The sequence below is a fragment of the Xenopus laevis genome, chromosome 3S, assembly GCF_017654675.1.
Source record: "Xenopus laevis strain J_2021 chromosome 3S, Xenopus_laevis_v10.1, whole genome shotgun sequence".
In the NCBI taxonomy this organism is placed as follows: Eukaryota; Metazoa; Chordata; class Amphibia; order Anura; family Pipidae; genus Xenopus; species Xenopus laevis.
The window spans coordinates 49,514,101-49,539,862 of NC_054376.1; the positions used below are offsets into that span (position 1 = coordinate 49,514,101).

The 25,762-nt window shown below is 37.5% G+C and overlaps 1 protein-coding gene across 5 annotated transcripts in view; it reads right to left on the bottom strand.

The window, feature by feature from the left end:
* Nucleotides 1–495: 495 nt before the first annotated feature.
* The window catches only part of trpm7.S (transient receptor potential cation channel subfamily M member 7 S homeolog), a 60,742-nt gene continuing 35,475 nt past the window's right edge, over nucleotides 496–25,762 (bottom strand). For 4 of the 5 annotated variants that reach the window (XM_018255398.2, XM_018255396.2, XM_018255395.2 and 1 more), the window contains 18 exons: nucleotides 24,086–24,260; nucleotides 19,442–19,568; nucleotides 19,044–19,228; nucleotides 18,141–18,273; nucleotides 16,953–17,659; nucleotides 14,568–14,647; nucleotides 13,640–13,739; nucleotides 13,433–13,512; nucleotides 12,612–12,652; nucleotides 11,996–12,021; nucleotides 10,803–10,853; nucleotides 10,646–10,711; nucleotides 8,807–9,090; nucleotides 8,497–8,579; nucleotides 5,452–5,657; nucleotides 4,509–4,560; nucleotides 3,808–3,914; nucleotides 496–1,511 (listed from right to left, as the gene is read on the bottom strand). In XM_018255398.2, the coding sequence (XP_018110887.1) occupies nucleotides 1,387–1,511; nucleotides 3,808–3,914; nucleotides 4,509–4,560; nucleotides 5,452–5,657; nucleotides 8,497–8,579; nucleotides 8,807–9,090; nucleotides 10,646–10,711; nucleotides 10,803–10,853; nucleotides 11,996–12,021; nucleotides 12,612–12,652; nucleotides 13,433–13,512; nucleotides 13,640–13,739; nucleotides 14,568–14,647; nucleotides 16,953–17,659; nucleotides 18,141–18,273; nucleotides 19,044–19,228; nucleotides 19,442–19,568; nucleotides 24,086–24,260 (2,628 nt within the window). In that variant the 3' untranslated portion in view covers nucleotides 496–1,386. The remainder of the gene's footprint in view (nucleotides 1,512–3,807; nucleotides 3,915–4,508; nucleotides 4,561–5,451; nucleotides 5,658–8,496; nucleotides 8,580–8,806; nucleotides 9,091–10,645; nucleotides 10,712–10,802; nucleotides 10,854–11,995; nucleotides 12,022–12,611; nucleotides 12,653–13,432; nucleotides 13,513–13,639; nucleotides 13,740–14,567; nucleotides 14,648–16,952; nucleotides 17,660–18,140; nucleotides 18,274–19,043; nucleotides 19,229–19,441; nucleotides 19,569–24,085; nucleotides 24,261–25,762) is intronic. The other variant, XM_018255397.2, reaches the window with a different exon arrangement.

A 25,762-nucleotide genomic window follows, 5' to 3' on the forward strand; every position in this document is an offset into this window, starting at 1 on the left:
AGCACTACATGATATACTTGGGAATTATATGTAGGTGACTATGAGGATTCAGCTGAATGCTTCTTGGGAGATATAGCAGCTGTACAGGTTCCTTTATCCAGAAACCCATTATCCAGAAAGCTTTGAATTATGGAAATTTGATCTCCCATATAATAATCAAATAATTTAATTTTTTTCTTGTAGTAATGAAACCGTACCTTGTACTTGATCCCAACTAAGATACAGTTAATCCTTATTAGAAGCAAAACAATCCTACTGTGTTCAATTAACATTTAAATGTTTTTTTCATCAAACAAGGCATGGAAAGCCAAATTACGGAAAGAGCCCTTATCCGGAAAACCCCAGGTCCCGAGCATTCTGGATAACAGGCCCCCTACCTGTATTAGAAATGCAGTTTACCAATGCTATGCTAGCAATTTTATTGTAGATAATCAGACAGGTTCAACTGAAAAGGAATGAGGCCAAGGAATCAATATACATCGCTCATAAGTCATGTGAAGTATAAATTCATTTTATTTTGTAAAGATTTCATTGATATATAAAATGTATACGGTATTATATTTCTCCTTCCCCCATCAACATAAAATCATTTTTAACAACTAGTTTGTTCGTGCCTTTTTAAGTACTGTATCTATAAGATACACCGCAGAATAAAAATGTATAGAACCTTATATTTGTTCTCTAGTTAAAACTTGCAGCTAGTACCTTTAACAAAAAAAAAGTAACAATGTTCAGACAGACAGACAGACATCCTTAAAATTGGGAATAGTTCAATTACAATTCATTGGCCATGTTGCATTGCAATGTCCCATAATTTACAACGACTTTAGTTAAAATATGTACCGCATAACCAGAGAGATCTTTGTACAGAATTTGTAAAAGTGCTAAAGAGATATAGTCTACATTAAAATTATTATATAGCATGTACAGGCTGAGGTCTTTGGAAGATGTAACTTCTGAAGAGCTGTCAAGATATACAAGAAAAAGCACTTATTTATCTTTTTTTTTTTTTTTTTTTTTTTTTACAAGGCAACGCTTCGGGAGGGGGGATCCTTTCTTCTATACAACAATTATCTCTGCTGATCGTGGCTTTATTAAATAATGGGTAAAACTGAAATGTATAAAAAGGTAGCCACTATACACAGATAAAACTCAAGTTACAATCGCCTTTCATACAGGTTTGTGTTGTTGAAGACAACGACGACAGCTGCAGCACACTGCATTGCCACTCACCATAGTCATAGTAAATGAGAAGTATCTGCAGCCAGACCAACGGGCAGACTTTCTTTGAAGACATAAAATCTGTTTAGCAGCAAGCACATTTGTGCAATCCCTAAATTGTCAACATCTGTTGGTTTGGTAATAGACAACCTGGTGGTGGTGCGTTTACAACATCAGACGGAGAGAGTTTTTCGATTCTTTGGTGAAGTTATCAGGATCTGTAGAAGAGTCTGTACTTTCCTCCTGAGCGAATGTCACTTTATCAGGTGTGTAGTCGTTCCTCCTTAGGTCTGAATGGATAAGGCAAATACAAGACAATGAGTAATACTGACATTTCAGAGGAAATGTTGTGTTAGTTTGTTTTTTTTCCATTTGGAAGGAAATCATACAATAATTAGCTTTTGGGTTGTGACCCTAGGAGGTTATTGGCTGTCAAGAGAATACTGGGCTGCAACTGCTTTACTGTCCCATGCATTGTGATGTGGTCGGAAGGCAAACCAACTGGATCTATGCAGTCTAATCATAGTGCTTCCGCAACCCAGAACCCGCATTCTTACCCGCTGGGACCCGCAAGTACCTTATCCGCAACCCGGACCCGCTGACCATCAAGAATCCGGAAGTGCTGCCATTGTAAACTAGAAGTGACATCATCGGAAATAGGCATGGTCAGAAAAAAGGAGTAAAAATCGGTATTGTGAAGACCTGCGGCCCGACCAGGCAACCCGCAAACCCGTAGAACTTTGTGCATCTGTACCCGCACCCGGAACTTCTACCCACATCCCGCAGGGTACCACAGGTACCCGACCTGCTGCAGGACTCTACATCAAGGTAACTATCAGAGCCTTCACATGGGGTGCTGGGAATTCCCCAGGAAACTCACACAGGTTTCATCTGCATCTCACACTTCAACAGACGTATTGAAGAAAAAATAATAAATGACGCACCACACAGCCGTATGTAGGCCATACATCAGTGGCTGACAAAGTCACATTTGACAATACTGGTGTGGGATCCATTATTCGGGAACCCGTTGTCCATAAAGCTGAGAATTACGGAATGGCCGTCTCCCATAGACTCCATTAAAATGAAATAATGCAAATTTTAAAAATGATTTCCTTTTTCCAGTAATAATAAAACAGTACCTTGTACTTGATCCCAACTAAGATATAGTTAATCCTTATTGGAAGCAAAATTAGGTTTATTTAATGTTTACATGAATTTCTAGTAGACCTAAGGTATGAAGATACAAATTAAAGAAAGATCCGTTATCCCGGAAAACCCCAGGTCCCAAGCATTCTGGATAACAGATCCCATACCTGTACACGGTTAACAGAACTATTTGCAAAATGTTACTTTAAAATACCCAGCTTCTCCAGACACCTGTATCTTCATACAAGAGTTCCAATATCTACCACTAAAATATGTTATCAGTCCTAATGCTTTATATTTCCCCTAAAATCATTCTTAGGGTTGCCAAAACTAGGCTGAAATGTTTTTTTTAAAAATAATTATATTACATTTCAAATCAATAACAAAAACAGAAGCACTATAAAAATCATGAACCAAAAAAAAAAAAAAAAAAAAGATGATAATTTTAAAATTGTGGAATTGTTGAACATTGGAATGAAATGCTCTCAGATTGTTGCAGTTCTCGGGATCATGGCGCTGATGACCACGGATAAAACAAATCTCTTACACTAATCTTAAAGGGATTCTGTGCAGTATTTCAATGCATCCGTTATTGCTCCTCAAGCAGAAACCTGTATTTAAATCAATTTTTTCAAAACAGCAAATGGATTTTTACATTTCACTCTAAACTTTAACATAAGGCAAGCCATTCTCATACTTTCCCAAGTCTCCTCCACCTTGTGCTCTGCTACGTATCATTCTCTCTTTTCTGTCCAGACTGACCCTCATTCACTTTAAGGAGACGCACACGTGGGGTGTTTTGTTGGGAAAATTGGGAAATTGCACTTCCTACAGGCAACAAAATGCCCAAAGATGTATGGCATCTTACATACTGGTAGCTCAAATTGTTTGGACAATAAAATTGTTAAAATAAAATTGCTGATTGGTTGCTCTGGGCAACATCCTTGGTAATGCTTTCCTCTATGATGAATAGGTCCCTATAGAGTAGCTCCACACTGGATAATGCAGTGCCCATCATTAGGACTACACAAAGGTCCCCTTGCATGAAATCGCAGGGCACCTGTGACGTACAAAATGATGGGTCATCCATGATTTTGCATGCCCCACAGCTGTTGGTAGGAAATACACCTACGCCTTACGTTCAACAGGACAGGCAAGGAGATAAGGTGGTGCTATCCTTCTAGACTCCAGTCATTTTCTGTAAGTATATTAGCGAATAATTATCCTATGGTATGTGCATCACAAAAAACTATACTAGACACAACTTATTTAGATGCAATAGTTCCACATATTAAAGTTCTTGATTTCTGAGAGTTTCAGTCCATATAAAATCAGAGATGCATAATTACAATTTTGGCATTTGAAAAATAAAAATATACCTTGTAACCAATTTTTATAGCAATGAAATAATATAGTCAGTGAAAGTGAATCACTTACCGGGAAGTTTAAGCTTTCGGCAACAAGAATTGCAGTGGTGTTTAGCACGGAAGTTTTTGATGGCATCATCTCCTAAATTTGCTGGTCCAAACACCATATCGGATGACCTACAATTGAGCAAACGCAAGAGATACAGAATTTGCCATAGCATGTTAGTGAGGAGAGACCTAATTCTACTAACAATAAGGGGCCCATTCACCAAGCTCGAGTGAAGGAATAGAGGAAAATAGAGGAAAAATAGTTAGATTTTCAAATTTTTTTTGGCTACTTCGACTACGACCTTCGAAACGAACGATTCGAACTAAAAATCGTTCGAATATTCGACCATTCGATAATTGAAGTACTGTCTCTTTAAAAAAAACTTTGACCCCCTAGTTCGCCACCTAAAACCAACCGAGGCCAATGTTAGCCTATGGGGAAGGTCCCCATAGGCTTTACAAGGTTTTTTTGATCGAAGAATAATCCTTCGATCGATGGATTAAAATCCTTCGAATCGATATTCGAAGTCGAAGGATTTCAATTCGGCAGTCGAATATCGAGGGTTAATTAACCCTCGATATTCGACCCTAGGTAAATGTGCCCCTAACTGTTTTCTCAACAATATACTGCGAAATCATGGCTACTCTTAGGGTAGTGTGTTTCTGTGCACCTGAAAATTAATATTATTAAAAAGCATTTACAGTGAATGACGTATGACTTACCTCTTTTCTCCAGATTTTATAACTGATGGGTCTGTTAAATTTTCCCCAACACCTTTAAAACAAACAATATTGATTAAAAACACACAGCTAATAACACACATGCAACACACACAGAGTCTTGTTTCCTATTTGTTTTCTTTTAATATACAAAGGCATAGATTTATGTGTTCTCATCCCTTTTTCGGCATATCTGCATATATACAAAGGGGGTTGCGAGAGCAATCCAAGTCTATAAGTAAAAGGGAGAGAGTGTGGCCTGGCCAAATTGCTTCAAACTTACAAATAAATAGGGATTAATCAATGCACATTCCCTATCCCATTTTTTTGTTAATAAACTTGTACTTAAAAACCTTTTGTGAAAATGCACAAACTTGCACAGAATTATTAATAAAACCCTATGCCTTTTTTGTGCATATTTACATGTATACATAAAAGTGAAATATTTATCAGATTTGGCTGAAAATTTCACATAGACAGAAAAAATGACATGCAGCTGTCACAAATAGTTATCAGAACAGCTAGCTTTCCTATTCTTATACTTGATTTACTTGAGTTAAAGGAAAACTATACCCCCTAAACAATGTAGGTCTCTATAAAAAGATATTGCATAAAACAGCTCATATTTAAAACCCTGCTTCATGGAAATAAACCATTTTCATAATAATATACTTTTTTTTAGTAGTATGTGCCATTGGGAAATCCTAAATAGAAAATTGCCATTTTAAAAAATAAGGGCCGCCCCTGGGATCGTACGATTCACAGTGCACACATACAAACCTTACATGTTAGGTCACATGAGTCAATTAACAGAGTTACCAGTTTGGTAAGATTCTTTAATATGCCACTTAATTTGATATAAACTGTAGCTTAAGTGTTCATTTTGGGGGTATAGTTTTCCTTTGATGTTTTACTTGGTTGGGGTGGGCAAACATCAGTATCAAACCTTGTAGATCCAAGACCAGAAGCTCCCCTCTTGTGTATTCAAAGGTCCAGTGACTGAAAGCCAACATGGTTTCCTCAAGCATATTGGTTGGTATACTTTCATCCCCATTGTTGTTGTTATATTTTCGGAACTCTCCAGTCATGCATTCTTCAATCGCAAACCACTGTCCAGCTGAGTGACAGTATAAAAGAAAAACCTCAAGAAACCTGAAACACCAACAGAAAAGTACCATCATTGCTGTGCAAACACATGCAACTATCACAGGATACTGAAGTCTATAGCACTTACTGTATATGTTTATACAAGATAGGATAATAGTAAAAAACGATTTCATGATCTATACTTTTATGTAATGTAGTCTACAGCTGAGTGCATGAAACTACAAAGAACTTAGGGTTTTTTTTTTTTTAATAAGATACCATAACATGTAATGGTTTATATTTACTGCATATGTTTCCCATTTATATGGATTCATTTAAACTTGTTACATTATTAAACACATGCTTCTCAACTCTTCTCTCATTACCTCCTCACATGCTCGCGTTCAAGACTTTACAAGGGCCAAGGGCTGCGCCCCTTCTCTGGAATGTTCTCCCATGGTGTATAACAGGGATCCCCAACCACCGGGCCGCAGCCCAGAAGCGGGGCACGGACACTCCCACACTGGGCCGCTGAGCCCAGTGCACAAAAACGAGGCGCGCCGAATTGGACACCAGCGTGTACAAATTTGTTGCCGACCCCCGCCCTGACCCCCACTTTTTTGGCACCCCGGTCCAAAAAAGGTTGGGGACCCCTGGTCTATAAGACTTTCATCCAACCATTCTCCTTTTTTAAAAGCTCTTTTAAAAAGACATATATTTAGAGAAGCCTACCCTCATTCAGTTTAGCTACCAAATCCAATACCATATGCTACATCTCTCACTCTGATCTTGCCCACTCCCACACCTTGGGGTAGATTTATCATAGAGTGAAGATAGAGATCTCCACAGTCCTCAGAGTGAAATACCGCCTCTCTCCATTCATTTCTATGGGATTTTTAAAGGCGTATTTATCAAAGGGTGATCATGAAAGTTCACCATTTGATAAATACGTCTTTAAAAATCCCATAGAAATGAATGGAGAGAGGCGGTATTTCACTCTGAGGACTGTGGAGATCTCGTTGATAAATCTACCCCCTTGTGTCTCCTTTTAGATTGTAAGCTCTCTTGCACAGGGCCTTGTAATTCTGTACGTTTTTTGTATAAACACATTTATTGTACAGCGCTGTGAAATATGTTGGCGCTCTAAAAATATTTGTGAATAATAATAAATAATAATAAATAATAATGATAATTCATCTAAAAAAGAAAGAAAATGCAGGTAATGACCCATAAACGACTATTTCTACTGTGAGCAGATAATAAGACTATAATGGGTTATTTTCATGAAAATATTGTGGAAACCGTCATCCTGCTATTGTTCTGTCTTTCATAACAAATCTCTCCCTAACTGGCCTGCATACACAACATTAAAGAGCAACTGTCACTGGTATAAACTCGCACAAAGTGAATGTGTATTAATTATTTTTTGTTGATTAGGTGTCATTTAATGTTTTTTGACATATCAATCATTTATTTCGGAGATTCCAAAACCTAACATTTTAGCAAACATCTCAATAACTCAGTTAGAGCAACTTACAGTACAAAACCCACAACAGTAAAGTGATGTTGTAAAAGATAAGGATATTATAAGCCACTAATGTGTTCCATGACCATATAAAAATATAGTAAGTCAGGTGACAGAAATTAAATAACTATTTAAGGTTTTTTTTGTCCCCCAAGGAAGAGCACAGCAGTTTCTTCAATAAATCGCTTATTTGCTCTAGTTTCCAAATGAGCATGGTTGCATTTTCTTGGTTTATATTTACTTTTTAGCAGCACCCAAGACAGTTTATGTATCTAGTAAAGGGTATTGTGCCTCATTGTCCATTTAGATTTATAAAATACATATATAATCTATAACTAAACATAATAACAATATGGGATACCGCAAAAAAAATAATACTAAAATAATACTTTTAGGTTATTGTGTCCCTATAATTTAGCTGTGATTTTTTTTTGCATTAGCAAGTAAAGGTGTAGATGAACATTTTCATTCATAAAGTTCATGATATAAGTCATGGACTTTTCTGAGTTTTTTTTTTTAAACCTTTTACCACTTATCCAAGCTGCTTCTTCAATAAGTACTGAAATGTTTTCAGGAAAATGCCAGTTTCTTCAGACTTTATCAACCAAATAAATACAGCATTAAAGGAGAACTAAACCATAAAAATGAATATGGCTAAAATGGCATATTTTATATACTGCACTTATTGCACCAGTCTAAAGTTTCAGCTTGTCAATTGCAGCAATGATCCAGAACGTCAAACTTGTTACAGGAGGTCACCATCTTGGAAAGTGTCTGTGACACTCACATGCTCAGTGGGCTCTGAGCAACTGTTGAGATGCTAAGCTTAGGGGTCGTCACTAATTATTATCCAGCAGAAAATGAGGTTGGTCTGTAATATAAGCTGATGCTACAGGGCTGATTATTAAATTCTGATGCTAATTACACTTACATGTGCTGCCATGTAGTAATTTTTTGCATTAATTACTAACCAGTCCCTAAGTTTAGTAAGTGACAGCAGCACAGAGCATGTGCAGAGAATCAGCAGAAAAGAAGATGGGGAGCTACTGGGGTATCTTTGGAGACACAGATCTTTACTGCTGAAGGGCTGTGGTTGCCTTGGGCTGGTACAGAAGCACAAAACATAATGTACAACATTTCTATCTACTTCTTTAGTTAAGCTTTAGTTCTCCTTAAAGGCAACTTAATAGTAAATCCTAAACACACTGCAAAAGCAAGAGACATGTTGCACCTAAAGACATAACTGTAAAATATTTCAAGTCTCAAAATAATTTTGCTCTGATTTATACATTCAATAAATCAACCAGAATTGATTTCAAATTAAATAGAAATCAAAAGGCAGATAATTAGAAATATTAAAAGTATAAGTAAAAATCCTACCTTGGGGAATATGGGATGGACTTTGGCTTCATAGCATTGAAAGCAAATGTCATCTTCTGTGCTGCCCTCTGCTGCTGGATTTCCTTGAATCATTTAAAGTTAGGAGAAATTATTTTAATAAATTATACCCTAAAAACTTTTCCTTGGCCATAGAATGTTTTTTTAAAAAGGCTTTCCTCCCAGGTCAGCCTGACTTAATACATATATATATGCAGTGCTGATAAAGAATAATAAGATCATGAGTTATTAGACGGAGCATTTATCATATATTATAGAAATTAAAATATATTTGGAAAATATGTTCACTTACTTTAAGGGAGAGGTGGAGAACTGTATCTTCTTTGTATACCCCTAACCAAGTATTAACAACTTCCGGATGGAATGACTTGATGATATACAAGTGACCGGCTTTCAGGATATCATTCTCAGACCAAGTGCAGACCACTTTCACTGCGCGCCTCAGTCCCCCACCCATCTCCTCCTTACTGAGGAACTCTATTTTGGCACACAGTCCCGTTTGCGACCAGGACGACATACTGTTGTTCAACATGTTTGGGGAGCTCTCTTCCAGCCGATATACAGTGACCAACTCTCCTGTAACATTATACACAGAGATTCAATGCAATGCTGATGTCATACTATGCTTTTCTGCAAGTAAAGGAGCAGTTACTGCAGCTGAACTGCGCTGGAGGATGTTAAATGTATTTGTGCAGGATACACTATAGCGATTAAGATACACTTACTAAAGTAAAACTTCAGCTGTGTGATTTCCGTCAAAACTCTCAAATTTGAATTGTGAATCATCCAAACTCGATGGGAGTTTTAATTCGAAATTTCAAGATTTCTCATACTCTGCCCACTTAAGAACTCGAATACAACTATTCGTGACCTAAAGCCTGCCAAATTACTGTATAAGTCAACGGGAGAGGCCTAGGGATCAATTTGGCAATGTTTGTAGCCTTCCTGACATTCGAGTTTTTTTTTTCAGAATTGAAATTCTAATCAAGTTTTTATCATTTAAATCGAATTTGATTCAAGTTTTCGGCTCGTTTAAATTCGTTTGAGTTTAACAAATTCTATTTCATTAATACATTTCGACTAGTCAAATTAATGGGAGTTTAGAGGAGTTTTGAAAAACTCGCAAGAATTAAAATACATTTCAACTAGTCAAATTAATGGGAGTTTAGGGGAGTTTTGAAAAACTCACAAGAATGAACATGACCCTTGATATATGTGCCTCCCCATGTCATGAGTAGCAGCATCACACTAATAAACGAAAAGTCTTAAAATGCTATATAAGCTTGCCAGCATGTGCTTTTTTGAATTCTGATGAATTCTGATGAAGGATCAGGAAAAATCTCTGCCTACACAAGCGTCTCTGGTGTGGCATTTGCCTTAAATAACCTATAAAATACATCTATTGGTACTCTTGCAATGCTTTAAAAGCTCATGACTGGTCTTAGCCTAACTTTGTGCTTTCACTTAGGGGAAAGCTATAGAACGCAGCACACTCTTTCAATCAAAGAGAACTAAACCAATTTTGCAATAAGACCTTGACAACAGATGTGAGTGGTTGCAACTAAAAATGTCTTAAATGATCATGCCTTTAAATTATAATAATATATCAAAATTTCATGGCAAGTCCATATCAATGGACTTGGTTTGTCCTATAAAGGCAAGGTTCTCTGGTAACTGCGTACAGCCCAACTATACTACATCAACTGCATCCTAATTGCACCCAGGATAACGAGTTTATTCTTATTTTGGAATAACTATTCCATAGCTATTCTACTGGGTCAACTAAGAGGACCCCTACACTACCTATACCCTTTTCATAAGTGGCCTATACATATGCTGATTTTGTTGAATATTTTGAATCAAATTGCCTGTCATAAATCCATGAGTAGCTCCAGAAAAACTGTAAAGCCTGATCCATTTGTTTTGGACATTTTAAGTAGGCGGGACTGAAAGTTTAACTGGCCAATAACCATAATGACAAGTGTTTTGCAGCCACTGGCCCAAAACCCTTCTTGTGCAGCATGTGTGGCCAAGTAGCTCAAAGATTACCTTCTGAAAGCCCCAAGACAACTCCTTACAAGTTTAGAAAGATGACATGATTGGTTTTTGTATAATGTCAAAGTAGTTTTACCTTTTGGAGGTACAGGAGTGAAGGGAATGCTCTGGGCAAGTCGCATCAAATTATTTCTCTCAACAGCTGACAGAACAAACAAAAAAATGAATACTAAAATATGACCCCGAAACAGCTTATACACCAAAGACTGGTTTCAATGGCTTAAATAACTAACCTGAATAACAGTAGTTGATGTCCACAATTGGTTTAAATGGAGAGCCAATGGCTAAAAAAAGAAAATAACTTCGATCAGTAACAATTTAAACTGTAACATTTATATTTTTCGGGTGTGGGGAGAATTTTTACAGACAATGCTAATCTATCCACATGTGAAGGCACTCATGTATTGTAGGCACATTATGGCTTGGTTGCTGTCAAAATGTTAGAGGGCAATCTGTACTCATAGGACTTAATAGCGGAGAAAATGTGCTTTATTGAGAAGACTTACATATCATCTGGATCCAGCGCTACCAAATATATTTCATAAATATATCATATATCATAAAAACTATAGAGTTCAACCAAGTAAAAACTTTCGCCTCTTTGCTAAACACGACAGAAGTAATTGCACTAATTGCATTGTATTAACATTAAGTGTGATCATGCGAAATGGAACTAAAATATAACTCAATGGGTACAAGTCATTGTTCATATGCACTGTACTCTGCACTGACATTGCCTATATTATAATAAGTCAATGATCCTGTGAATCCTTACAAAATGTTACTTGCACTCAGAACGGTTTATAATCTAATCACAGGTATGAAACCTCTTATCTGGAAAACAATTATCCAGAAAGCTCTGAATTATGGAAAGGTCTATCTCTCAGACTCCACTTTAAGCAAATAATTCTACATTTCAAAAGGATTTCCGTTTTCTCTGTAACAATAAAACAGTACCTTATCCTAACTAAGCTGTATGAATCCATATTGATGGCAAAACAATCCTATTGGGTTTATGTGATGTTTTAATGATTTTTGGCAGACTTAAGATGTGAATGAAGGAATGAAATTTAAAAATTGGAAATTTAAAATATGGAAAGATCCATCATAAGGAAAACTCATGTTTTACAATTGCAGTTGTGTGTACACTGTCCTGTATAAAGGGTAATGACAGGTTGAAGGGCTAAAAAGTAGAGCAAAATGGCTTACAGTACCCGACTCTCAACAAGAAATTATTTTTAGAACCAGGATGTGTCACTGTTTTTTTACAGGGTGCATGTTAGTAATTAGTACTAGAACATTTTATTCAAATGATATGCCCCTCAAAGAATAATATAACACCAATCTCACACTAAAAGCAAATCAGGAAAATCCATTTCAGTATGCCATCAGATTATCAACATGTTGTCCGGATAATCGTACTTACCATTAAATGCATCATCTTCAGGAGGTCTAAAAACAAAAAAGTCATTTTATGATCTATAGTTTGTGTAAAGAGTCACTGCTGTATCTTTATTTAAACTCTTAATGGAGTAACAATCAAAATGACTTTTGATTAATTAATTTGACTGCTAAGACTTTAGGAGGAAAAAATATCAATGCATGAAAGATGTTTGACCAGTCACGTAGGCATTCTAGGTTATTTGGAATGTCTGTTTCTCTATGGACTTAAAGCATGTACAAAATGGGGTCTGGTTTAAGGACACACATAAATGCATGATAATGGTAAAATAAACCCTAAAGCTAAAGTATTATCTGTAGAGCATGTTCTTAGGTATCTGCCTTAATGAATTAGTTTTGCAGCCCACCCATGGATGCACACAACAGTTATGCAACAGAAATTCCAGGGAATGCACATTGAGCAAACCCCTCTCTTTTGTATGTTAGTAGAGCTTCCAGGCCACAAATTTCAGTATGAGTAATACGGCCTTGCACACACTGTGCAGAAATGTCTACATGCTGTGAAAACACAAGCTGCCCAGGATAGTGAGGTTTTCAGCAAAGGTGAATGGCGAAGAGAGATAACATAAAACATTTCTTACTTTGCCTTGCTTGTGGAAGAGGAATGAGCGTGAAGCCAGTTCTGCAAAAATAATGTTTCATAGTTAGTACATTGCACATCATTATGCATCTGTACTTTAAACAGACAGAGTTGCAAACAAAACAAAAAACTTTTATACTATGAATTTGCAATGTCCATCAAGTTCAACCATTTGCCTAAATAAACCCTGGCTACATTAACTTTAGCAGTTCTAGTTTGTTTAGCAGTTTGTGCAGCCTCCACATTAAAGGCATTGTGTCATGGGAAAATTTTTTTGTTCAAGACACGTCAGTTAATAGTGCTGCTCCAGCAGAATACTGCACTGAAATCCATTTCTCAAAAGAGCAAACAGATTTTTGTATATTTAATTTTGAAATTTGACATGGGGCTAGACATATTGTCAGTTTCCCAGCTACCCAAGTCATGCTCTGATAAACAATTTAACTTTACAGTACTTAAAAAACCTTTAGCTAGTTAAAGGGAAACCTTTCCTTCCTCTAATCTTAAGGCCAATGTCGCGTGTTGTTTTTCGTCTTTGCACTAGCAAAGAAACCACTGCCTTGTAAAAGGGAAACGTTATTTTCTCCTCCGTTTAAACTATACCTTTTATAGCACAGCACAATATCTTGCTGGCCTTTACAGACTGAAATTGCATGCTACAACTTTGTTTTATATCCACAAGTAGTCTGAACAATTCGTAATTGAATTGAGGGTATAAGTATCCTACATATTTTTAAATCCCAAGTGCAATGAAACTACAAATCACTGGTGGCATAAATTTGAATGATGTAACAATGGAGCAATTAAGCTATTTACAATTACCGTTAGAAAGGTTTCTTTGGTTTCTTCTAAATTAGAATCTTCTATTAAGGACACCCTCCTACTACTGCTGCTGCTGTGCACTAATAAGATAAAAAATGTAGCATTAGTTTCGGTCTGTGAAGAATGGCACCCTAGAAGCAATCTTCATTATGTAGACAAAAGCTAAAGTTGCGACAGTATCACTGGTCAGCATATGCAGTTACTTACACTTGTTTAACTGTGAGGAACAGGATATTGTGCCGAGATCCATAAAACCAGCACAAGACCTCACTTGCTTTAAACTAGGAACAGCTTGTGCAATTGCCTGCTAAAGAATACAGAATAAATTGGATTATAATAATTTATTGGCTAAAAATGTATTTTTTTGCAAAAATAAAAATGTAATTCCAAGCAACTTTCTAACATAAATTAATAGGGATGCATCAAATCCACTTTTTTGGATTCAGCCGAACCCCTGAATCCTTGGCAAAAGATTCAGCCGAATACCGAACCAAATCCTAATTTGCATATACAAATTAGGGGTGGGAAGGGGAAACATTTTTTACTTCCTTGTGACAAAAAGTCCAGTGATTTACCTCCCCGTCCCTAATTTGCATATGCAAATTAGGATTCAGACTCGGCTCTGCCTGGCAGAATGATTCGGCCAAAATCCGAATCCTGTTGAAAAAGGCCGAATTTCAAACAGAATCCTGGATTCGGTGCATCCCTATAAATTAAACATTTAAATGTAAATGGTTTTTAGTTATTTGTTAATGTAATTGTAATCGAAAGCAGCTTCTGTCTCTTACGATTCTCTTCTCTCTCTTCCCTGCCTATTCATACCATTGCAACATCAGTAGTCAGCTCCCCTTCAGCAAAGACTCTAGTTCCCAGAACTCTTTATGTTCATTAATTAACAGACCTGCAACGAATTAACAGGCCTGAGAATAACAGAATTATCCAAGGCTTTGTGGGAACTGGATTTGAAGCTGCATGAGATCTGGATTTCTGAGTCGGAGAGGCAGGAGGTTATGACAAGGCCCTGACAAAAGACAAAGCACGTTCTGCTACTCCCTACCTTGTGCATGTGAATGATGTGTAAGGTAGGGGTAGGTAGCACAGATCAGATGTATTCCTGCAGAGTCACAAAGCTTACCATATCAGTTGGATTTGCATCTTCCTTGTTTTTGTATTCAGGTTCTTTATATTTATGCATAATCATACTGTCTCTGTGACCTAGAACAATAACAATAAAAATAAAGTCTGGATATTTTAAATATAAGTTAGTGGACTTCATTAAATACACACAAACAATCTCTTCAACCCTAACAGAGGAAACATTCTATAAGCTGCAATAACCAAAAAAGCAAAACATTCAAAAAATGTAAATATCCATATACTTCCAGGAAACAATTACAAACAAAATATTTAAATGTATCAATACTTCTTGGGGCTGAAGCCAGGTTGCGTCTGGAGCTGTGGTCCTAGAGGGGGCTTTGCGGCACGGGTGACCCTGGCTCAGTTCCATAAGATTTGATTCACAAAGAAGCTATTTAGTGTGTACAGGTTGGTGAACAGAGCTCAGAGCATGGATATAGCTAAGGTAGGTTGTTATTAATGTTATTCAAGAAAATATAAGACTTACCATATTATCTAAACTACAAACCTAAATTAGGACACCCTTATATTACACATCAGTTAGTTGTGTTCTGATGGGTCAGAGTGAAGGGATGTGTTCAAATTGTTGGGAGCTAACGGATAAGCAAGATAGAAAACTGTCAGTGTTGTGAATGTCTTAAAGTAGAAACTGTAGCTGTAACTTTAAAAAAAAGTGTTTGCTTTAAAAGAATTGTTCTGTACAAAAATAACAACTGGGTAAATAGACAGGCTATGCAAAATAAAAATGTTTTCAATATAGTTAGCCAAAAATGTAATGTATAAAAGCTGGAGTGACTGGATGTGTAACATAATAGCCAGTGGTTTACACTGATTGGTTACCAGGCAGTAACCAATCAGTGACTTGAGGGGGGTCAATTGGGTCATTCAGTGACTTGAGGGGGTCAATTGGGTCATAACTGTTGCTTTTGAATCTGAGATGTATACGGAGAATCAATTGCAAACTCACTAAACAGTTATGTCCCATGTGTCCCCCTTAAAGCCATTGACTAACTCTCGTTTTTACTTTTACACGGAACTGTTCCTTTAAAGAAGCTATTCTATAGCTTTAAGGTACTATATCAGTAATAGGTTTACTATTAAAATATTTAAGCTTACTCTTGAGCATGGTATCAAAGCAAAGCCTACAACATATGTACTGTATGTACAGGTATGGGATCTGTTATCTGGAAACCCATTATCCAGAAAGCTCCAAATTGTTCTTGATCCAAACTAAGATACAATTAATCCTTATTTAGAGCAAAACCATCCTATTGGGTTTATTTAATGTTTACATTATTTTCGAAGATTCAAATTTAGGAAAGATCCATTATCTGGAAAACCCCAGGCATTCTGGATAACAGGTCCCATACCTGAAATACATATGTTCATTACAGTAACACAAAAAAAACTTCCAATAACAGATAGTAATAGTCAAACAACAACAAATAGAATGAACCTCTCTGGTGTAGTATTCAAGAACTCCAATATTTTTTCATTAGAGATGATTAACAATGAAATAAACACCAAATCCTCTAGTATGGATTTCAGTGTCCTTTTAATTTTCCGGCAGTCATTGATCTCTCCCTTATCTTCAGTTTGCAGCAGATCATGCATGTAATATTTCATAGAGATAGGCTGACCATTGGTCTGGCCTGGTTGGAAACTGCATTTTCAGATTTCACCTTGAAACTTAAAAGGACTCTGAACTCTGTCTTGGTATGTGATATGAACTTGTTTTTTAATTGAAATACATTGCACCATTGAAAAGGTATTCTTAAATACTATGCATGATCACGCTCTATTTGCGTTTTACTATATTACTAGATGGTCTGTTCATTTTTCATTGCGCAATCCCCTGCTGATATTACCTAGGGATTGCCAATCCTACTGTGCATTAAAGGAGAAGGAAAGGTAAAAACTAAGAAAGTCTTATCAGAAAGGTCCATGTAAATATACCAGTAAACCCCCAAAGTAGTGCTGCTCTGAGTCCCCTGTCAAAAGAAACACTGCATTTCTTTCCTTCTATTGTGTACTCATGGGCTTCTGTATCAGACTTCCTGCCTTCAGCTTAAACCTCATTGCCCTGGGCAAGAGCATGCTCAGTTTGCTCCTCTTTCCCCCCCCTCCCTTCTCTACTGTAATCTGAGCCCAGAGCAGGGAGAGACTCAGGCAGGAAGGGATTTCACACCACATTTATACTGCAGCTCCTATTCTAAACAAACAGAGAGCTTCTAGAGCTTTTTACTCAGGTATGGTAAAACATTCTACAGAATAAATATAGCATTCTAGCTTGCACTATTGCAGCTAATCTATTGGCAATAAAATGTCTCCGTAGCTTTCCTTCTCCTTTAAGGACTGCGCACAGGTTTTTTTTTAAACCTACCAACAAATGCTCCAAATTCTATACTCTCCACTTCTCTTGCAGCCCTTTGATTTATATACTTCTCCATTTTCGGTTCCAGTTCTAGTTGGCTTGCTGAATTTGGTTGGGTTGGTGTGCTTACAAAAAATGTAGCCATTCCTGATGCAGACTTTGGCTCACTACTAGCAAAATTGTCAACTATTTGATTATCTGTAAGAGATTCTGTTCCCTCTGTATTTTCCATCACATCTGTAGGACAGTCTTTGCTAGGAAGTAAGGCACTTCCAGATGGACCAGCCTCTGGAATATTTAAATTTTCTCTCTGATACGGAAAACAGAACTCATCTCCAGTTTTCTTGCCTTGAATGTTACTCTCGTTTCTCAAAGAGATATTAAAAATAAGATTACTATTGCTTTCTTGATTCCCCTGTGGAAAAGAAGAGCCAAAGAAATTTCCAACACTATGCTTCTTCCTCAAAGAACGCAAGGGTCCATCATCTACCATGGTCTGTCCCAGATGTTTTGAAATGCTTAACTCTCGTGTTATTTCATTGTGAACTTTGCTGGCCTCAGATGCTTTCTGTGCAGTTAGAGTTTTTAAAGTGTCCACAGTGAGAGCAGACAGATCCTGCAGATGACCAATCTGCGTATCCAAGGAGTGCAATGAACGCTTAATGTAGTTTACTCGATCTCCAACTTCTTTAATCTGAACACACATCTGCTCCACCCTGAAAGTTTACAAAAGAAAAAGTGGTTTATTAGTAATCACATCTAACTGTCCTGTTTTCATTAGAGAACCCAGATTGAATGATGAAAAGTGGTGGAGCATTCTGTAGTGTGTGGGATTTGGCAAGGATTAGAACTATTCTGCAAGGCCAAACAATGCTTTAAAACCATGAATAGTGTTAAGTAAGCAAAACATCGATCAGATGATATTTTAAATCACACAACTGAAAGTACACAGTACAGTATTCAACTAACTTTCAAATTGCCCAGAATAAAAACATAAAAGTGCCCCATACCCTGAATTTAAATAGTATACTTGAGGAAGTTGCTATTATTCCCTTACCCTATTACTCGATAGAAAAGTTAAAGCATGGTTTTCTAAATAAGGTTACAAAATGCTCTTTCATATTGAGTCTTCTTGTAATTTATTATTTACTTCACTGTAATAGCATTGCACACTATTGCGTTATGTTTATACCTTACCTTTCAGATGTAACACGGATTCTTTCTTCACTACCCAAATGGAATTTGTCATCTTTTTCATTAAAATAAGTCTCCACACACTGCTCCTCAAAATCATGAAGTTTCTTTTGGTCTTCTTCTGTTAGGAATAATTCTAGGGGAAAAAAAAGGTGGTTATGCAATAACTGCAGCACAATAGATTCCCAGCAAGGCCATGTTTTTGGTCATGGGTTTTCGTTAAAAAAAAATACGTACAGGAAGCTTAATTGGCTCCTGATAAAATTAACCCTGGTGTGTTTGAATGTGATGAGGCCTTAGACTGTATGCTCCATTGGGGCTGGTGTGAATAATGTATAATCTCTGTAGAGTGCTGCAGGTGATAGATAGATAGATATATATATATATATATATATATATATAGATATATATATATATATATATATATATATATATATATATATATATAATATATTATAAAAATAATTATCAGCCCTCCAGTGCCAAGCAGTCTTTTAGCCTGACAACCATTTCAAACAAAGCAGGATGCTGACTGCCAGAAAGCTTGTTGTATGATAAGGAAAGGATGCTATCTGTGCCTCTGTGACATTTTCAATCTTAGAAACAGATAACTGGCAACCACCACAAGCAAAATCCATTTTGAAGTGTTATAAACGCTAACAAAAAACACTGCAGTAGAGCCGAGTAAAGCTACACAGACATTCTATACTTTGCTCCGCTTCTTTCAGTGTGGTCTTCAGGGCCATTGGTTAATACTCTTCTACCTCAAAGGCTACAATGCAGTTTGGCGAGGTGCCACTGACTTCTTAAGATTCTACAGCTCTAAATGTTCTTTTAAAAATTCAACATTCAAAGCCACTTTGTGAAATGAAATAAATGAAGGGGACTGTTATATAACAGGCTTACTTGGTCCATGTGAAGTTTTGTCTTTTTTTCTTCTTTTGCATACAAAGCCAAACAAGGAAGCCAAATGACTGAGAATAATTAAAGGTGGAGGAAGAACAGGTTTCTCGTGGTAAGCCATAATGAAGTGATAACGTTGGTATTTCCACACAATGTGTGAAATGGCCTTTACTTCAAAGTACACGTTACTAAAGTAGAGAAAAAAAACAAAGACACAGGAAACTTGATAATTGTTGATAACACATACTGTTTAATATGCTTAAAAAGCCTGCAAAAACGTCATAATGAAGAATTATTTGAGGTGATGCACCACATTCTGGAATTTGGTTCGGAATGCTGCCAAAATGCATCTAAACCCAGTATTCATTATGGATTTGGTGCATCAAAAATCAATTACTTACTTAAAAAACGCGATGAGAAGATTCACCATGATGATATACTGAACAAAGAGGTAGACAGCTTGGAGGAAGGGTGTTAGCCATGTTCCAATATCACAGAGTTCTTTTTCCACTGAGTTGTTGGCACAAACTTTATAAATAGAGGAAATGAAATTCAATTAAATAATGTAGATCATCTAAAAATCTTATTAGCTTTTCAACATATAAAATAAAAAGACATTCATTAATGCGATAGCAATATTGTAGACATCCAAGCATTTCTTAACTACAACTCCCAGCACCCCCCCTGCCAAAGGTGGTCTAGGGAGTTGTAAACTTTCTAGCCTGCAGTTAGCAGACCTATGAGCCATCAGCCAAAAAGGAATGGTTCAGTGCTATTTGAAACTCAATATGCACACAAAACCTTCTAAGTCTATGCAACACCTATAGAGAGAAAGAACACCTGCTCTTGTAAAAGTGTCTATTAATAAAACACTTTCCTGATTCAATCAAACTACTGGAAATCTTTCAAAATTGCCTAGCTCGATCGATAAACCTGCCACACACTCTTTAGATCAGAATAGTACAAAAACGTTTGGGCCTACCTACACATACTATGGACTATGTTAACAGTGGACTGAGAAACTATTAGTATGGTAGGACCCTTGGATGAATTTTTGATTTGCATCTTACAATCTGATGTTATGTTTTACCAGTGGGTAACACTAATTAGGATAATACCTTGTTGATTTGGTACATACACCTGGCCACGAGTAGGAACTGGTGTAGTGGGTCACGTGATGTGGTGTGGGGTGTTAATGAGGATCACATTCTATGTTCTGTTAATTGCCCCAGAGGAAGGACCCATGTGGTCTGAAACATATAGTGCTATGCATCTCCAATAAACTAAAAAACTAATTTCATTATTTAGCTCTGCAGTGAACCTTTTATTATATATGATTCTCATAAAACCAGTACTCAGTGGAACATGTGCATTTAGATGACTGACAAAGTGGCAAGCATATGAATTACTAAGAGACCCCACTGATAAAATCTTCACTACTTAGCTTTAGCATTGAGGTCAACTCATGTCTTTAACTCTGGACAAACAGAATCCTTTAGACCAGGGATAGGCAACTCGTGGCTCCGGAGCTTCATGCAGCTCTCCATCCTGCTTGCTGCGGCTCAGTTTTGCGGCTTTCACTGTCACATCATCTATACAGCCCTCGCACCTGTTGGCAGCTCAAAAAGCCACCAGCAGGTGCGAGGGTTGTATAGCCATCCCAGGCAAGACCGAGCCGCAGCAAGATGATTCATCATGGTCCTTACTGCGGTCGCACACTCAAGACAAGAGAGAAGCCTCCGGAGTCCAATTGCAGCAGGTGCGAGGGCTATAGACGTGGATGTGACGCATATTTTAATGACGTCTATAGCCATCGCCTTTAAACAGATGAGAACACTAGTATTTAATAGGGCTATTCAGTGTTAAATTTATTTCAAAGTAGGCCTACACATTGCACTTTTGTTGTTGTAACAGTTAAAATTAAAAAAAAGGTTAAAACTTTTAAAAGTTTATAAGCGGTGTTATGTTTTGCGGCTCCAGACTATTTTTCCTTAGTGGAAGAGGGGGCAAAATGGCTCTTTTGATAGTAAAGGTTGCTGACCCCTGCTTTACACTATAGAAGCATCTGCCTATTGTTTCTGTCAGAACTTATATTTATTACATTAAACATTGCAAAGCAATGGACAACAGTTCTTCAGTGCAACTGTGGGAGGAGGCAGCTATAAGGGCTCTTACTCATGAGCGTTTTTACGCAGGAAAAATGCAGCATGTTGCGTCTCAACCTGTGTTCGGCGCCTACATGCGCCTGTGTGAGTACAGCCCCATTTGAAATAATGAAATGCGTCTATTCCTGCGCTCCCCTGCGGCTGAACGCCGAAAAACGGAACGCAGGGGAGCGCAGGTAAAAACGCTTGTGAGTAAGAGCCCTTAAGCAAATGAAGTCACCGATAACCCCAAAAGAATTAAGCCCTTTTCTATATGAAACAAAGGCACTATTTAAAGGGGTAGTGAGTTGCCATTATTCAGCACTCACTATCATAAGTTAACAGTCCTAATTCAATGGGAAGGATAATACAAGAATAAAACCATAATCATTTTTTAGAAAATACACTTTTCTTTACAATTTCTTTACAATTTCTTTTCAATACAAGTCTCATTTAACGGCATCATGATGAATGCAAGTGGCTTCTGCTCCATTTATTATTTTATGTTTCCTTTGCATAAGTTTGATTGAAATATTAAAGGGGACCCGTCACCCAAAAAAATGATTAATAATCCTATTTTATCACATCAGTCAAGCAAAACGAACTTTAATTACACTATATAAATTATTTGAATCTTGTTTCCCTCAGTCTGGGAACTCATAATTATAGTAAGCAGGCAGGAGCCATTTTGTGGACACTGTTATTAAGACAAGCCTTGCATCATCTCAGAATCTTGTTTGTGCACCAGAATGGGGGACCCGATGTCCATTACTATGCCCTGGCTACACAATTAAACTGTGAAGAGAACAGGGGAATGTGGGGAGAGCAGCAAATTCTAGGAAGTGCTGAATGGAAAGTGAAAGTAATTGTCTGCCCCGCCTCTATGCCCACGGCATAGAGGCGGGGCAGACAATATTTGATTGACAGCTGAGATGTTTAAATGAGTTTACAGCTATGAATGCTTTAATAAAAAATAGAAATTGGATTTCATGTTTAATTTGAAAAGGACTTTTATTAATTATACAGCTTTTTGCATCTGGGTGACAGGTCCACCTTAAGAGGCAAATGTATAATTATTTTTCTCATGATTTTCCATATAAATTCTATAAATGTGCGAGTGTCATCTTGTAATCTGCATTTCCTAAGCTGCATATATCTTTTAGTCTGGCAGCCCACAACCTTACCTGTCACCTCTCATATTTCTCCTGGTGTAATTCCCCTAATAAGGAGCTAAAGGATAAAAGATTTGTACACAAAACACTTTCTAGCAAGAACTGCATACACATCTGAGAGCTCTAGAGCTGAAGAGCATTTGCACCAGTGGTAACCAGCCATCACAATTAAAAATGGCACAGGCAATCTCCATTAGTGAAAAAGCCAGCAGGACTGACTTTAGCCTGTGTATGTGTCAGCTGGAAATGGTTACAATTAATTCAGCATTATAGTGCAGATCCCTCTTTGCAGAGTTTGAGAGCTTTTGGCATTTGTCAAGAGTTTGGAGAGAATTTTTCATTTAATTAAAGGACCAGTAACATCAATTTTTTTAAAAAAATGCGTTAGTATAGAACGAAATGAAAACACCAAGACAAATTAAACTTTAAAATAGCAAAGCCTTTATTAAGAAATAACTTACAGAAACTCTGCTTCCTGTCCTCTACAGAAAAGGTGGCAGGGCGACGACGATCCATCGTGCGGTGCTCGATTTCTTCTGCCATATTCTACTGACAGCGTGTGGAAGGCGATGTCAGCGCTGCTGGGAGTAACAAGCGCTTACAACAGCAGCTGGAAACCTCCCCTGGGAGCTGCGGCATACTTATTGACCAGGCTGGAAACTGGGAGCACAATGGGCAGCATGGTGTTCAGGGACTCACTGGTTCTGTAACGATCCTCTCTGTTCATTCCGAGTTCTCTGGATCGCTCTCCGCGCACGGGCAGCCGTATAGTCAGCAGGTTTCCCTGGAGCTGCTGTGGTACCAGCACCTCAAACACATTCACCTCGTACAATGTTCCTCCGCGCCTCACTGTAAGTTTATTCCCGGGGTATCCGACAGCTGGGTTCCCGGTGCAGGAGTGTATCAGTGTGGGGCTGTTGGGAGCAATATTATTGCAGAGTACAGATCGCACACAGACCATTCTGCTGCTGGGAAGGATTGGGCACAAGCTGCCTCATCTAATACTCATATAGGCTTGCCATTCTCCTAGCGCCAGGCATTAATATCTGCAGGTCAGCCCCTGCACACAACAAGGGAAGAGGCGCAAGTGGCAGTCCTACGTGCTGACCTGCAACCTGCTGACTATACGGCTGCCAGTGCACAGAGAGCGCTCCAGAGAACTCAGATCCAACAGAGGGATCTGTACAGAAACAGTGAGTCCCTGAACTCCATGCTGCCCATTCTGCTCCCAGTTTCCAGCCCGGTCAATAAGTATGCCAGCTGCTGCTGTGAGCGCTTGTTACTCCAGCAGCGCTGACATCACCTTCCACACGCTGTCAGTAGAATATGGGAGAAGAAATCGAGCGCCGCACGATGGATCGTCGTCACCCTGTCACCTTTTCTGTAGAGGACAGGAAGCAGAGTTTCTGTAAGTTATTTCTTAAAAAGACATTGCTATTTTAAAGTTTAATTTGTCTTGGTGTTTTTATTTCGTTCTATACTAACAAATTTTTTTTAAAAATTTTTGATTTTACTGGTCCTTTAACTTGAAAGTGAATATAGAAAAAATGCATAGAAATTGTTTTTTGTTTTGTTGTTGAATTTGATAACATGTCAAAATTTGTATGCAAATGTTTACTACATAATATTCAGGACTTATGCTTCCTTAAATTGTGTTACGTATTACAAACCCAGTACCCATATTTTTAAAATCAAATATGAAGTAGATTAAAAAAAAAAATAATCTTACCGTCTATTTCATAAGCATATACCTCACCAAAGATCATCCAGTAAGGCTGGAAAACAATATTTCTTGCAAGTGGCCAAGATGGCTCTTCTTGACGGTACAGAATGGCTTGTCTTGGAACACCGAAGCTCAAGAGCACAACAGCCATAATGACAACAATGTAAAACATGTTAGACACCTGCAGAGTAAAGGACAGGGCATTCAAAACTAAAAATATAAGAGTGACTTGTGGTTAATTTGTAAAGTAGGACAATGACAAATATGCGGTTTTTGTCAACCTTGCCATTGTGGGTGTTCAGAATTGTATCAGCTAAAACAGCCATATCGCATAATCGTGTGGCATGTACAGTGACACGTATCTGCAGTGATTCTCAGCACTCACAATGGAATGGGGTATTCTGTTGACAATATGTGGGAAACTTTAGACTTACAAGTGCCCATTGCACCTTGTATCCAGAACAAAGTGGAGACCACAGCAAGTACTGGGACAGAAGTGTTCTGTGCATGAGCACTAAGGGATGCTCTCTTGCCCTTCTACTTGTAAATGAGCCATATAATTCCCTCCAATGGCATCCTACAGCAGCCCCTCTGAAATTTTCCAGAATATACAGGTTACTAGTCTGGGCCTGAACACAACACACCTGCTGGCTGCTAGGGTCAGGCATTTGGTTTACCCAAATTAGGGATAACTTTTCTCAAAGGAATCTCATATGTCTGGAAATATTTCTAAGGTAATATAAATCTAAATAAGGGGCATATTCAACTATTCGAATGTATATCACAGCCTGATCGATCAAGCTTCCAAACAAACAAACACAACAGTCAAAGTAAAAAAAACAAACAAAAAAAAAAGTTCAATTTAAATATAAATAGATAATAATATTAATAAACACTGAAAGAATGAAGAGGTTAGCAGACTAAACCATTTCAGATCACATTGTGACATAGGAAGGTTAAAGCACACTTTTCTAATGCAACTACAGTGAAAATGTGTTCTTGCAAAACCGGTTCAGACTGCTCATATCTGTACATTAGAATCCGAAGCCACTAACTTCTTTTGGAGACCGATGTAATTTCATCATGTAAACATGATTCAATATGACTCATTCAAGTCAACGGCAAGGTAAATCTAATATTTTATTGACACTGAAATTCGAGAGATGCAGTAGTAAAAACGTACAGATGTGCTTGAGCCCCAATGTGAGAATACGTCATAAATCCTATCTTACGCATTTTTTGCATGATTATGCAATTTAAGTATTTTACCTCCAGCAATTTACACTATGTGCTATGGAAAGGAATGTTATCCTCTGTCACTGCCCTAAAGGGATACCCAATCTGTAACGCTCTAGCTGGTAGTGAACTCTTACTACTACACAGTTTCTGCATCAGGAGGCTGTAGGTGGGTGCTGGGAGATGTTTTACATTATAAATACATATATATTCAACACGTACTTCTATATTTTGCCATTTTTTTAAGCAAATGCCCTCTCTTCCCTGCTCTACTCTAAAACCAGTCAGGCCCAGTGCATTATTAGGATTGAGGTAAGGAAAAATGGTTTAAAAGGGATCCGTCACCTGAAAAAATAATTCCAAATCCTATTTTATCATGTTAGTCAAGCAAAATGAACTTTAATTACACTGTAAAAAATTTTTGAATCTTGTTTCCTTTTGTCTGGG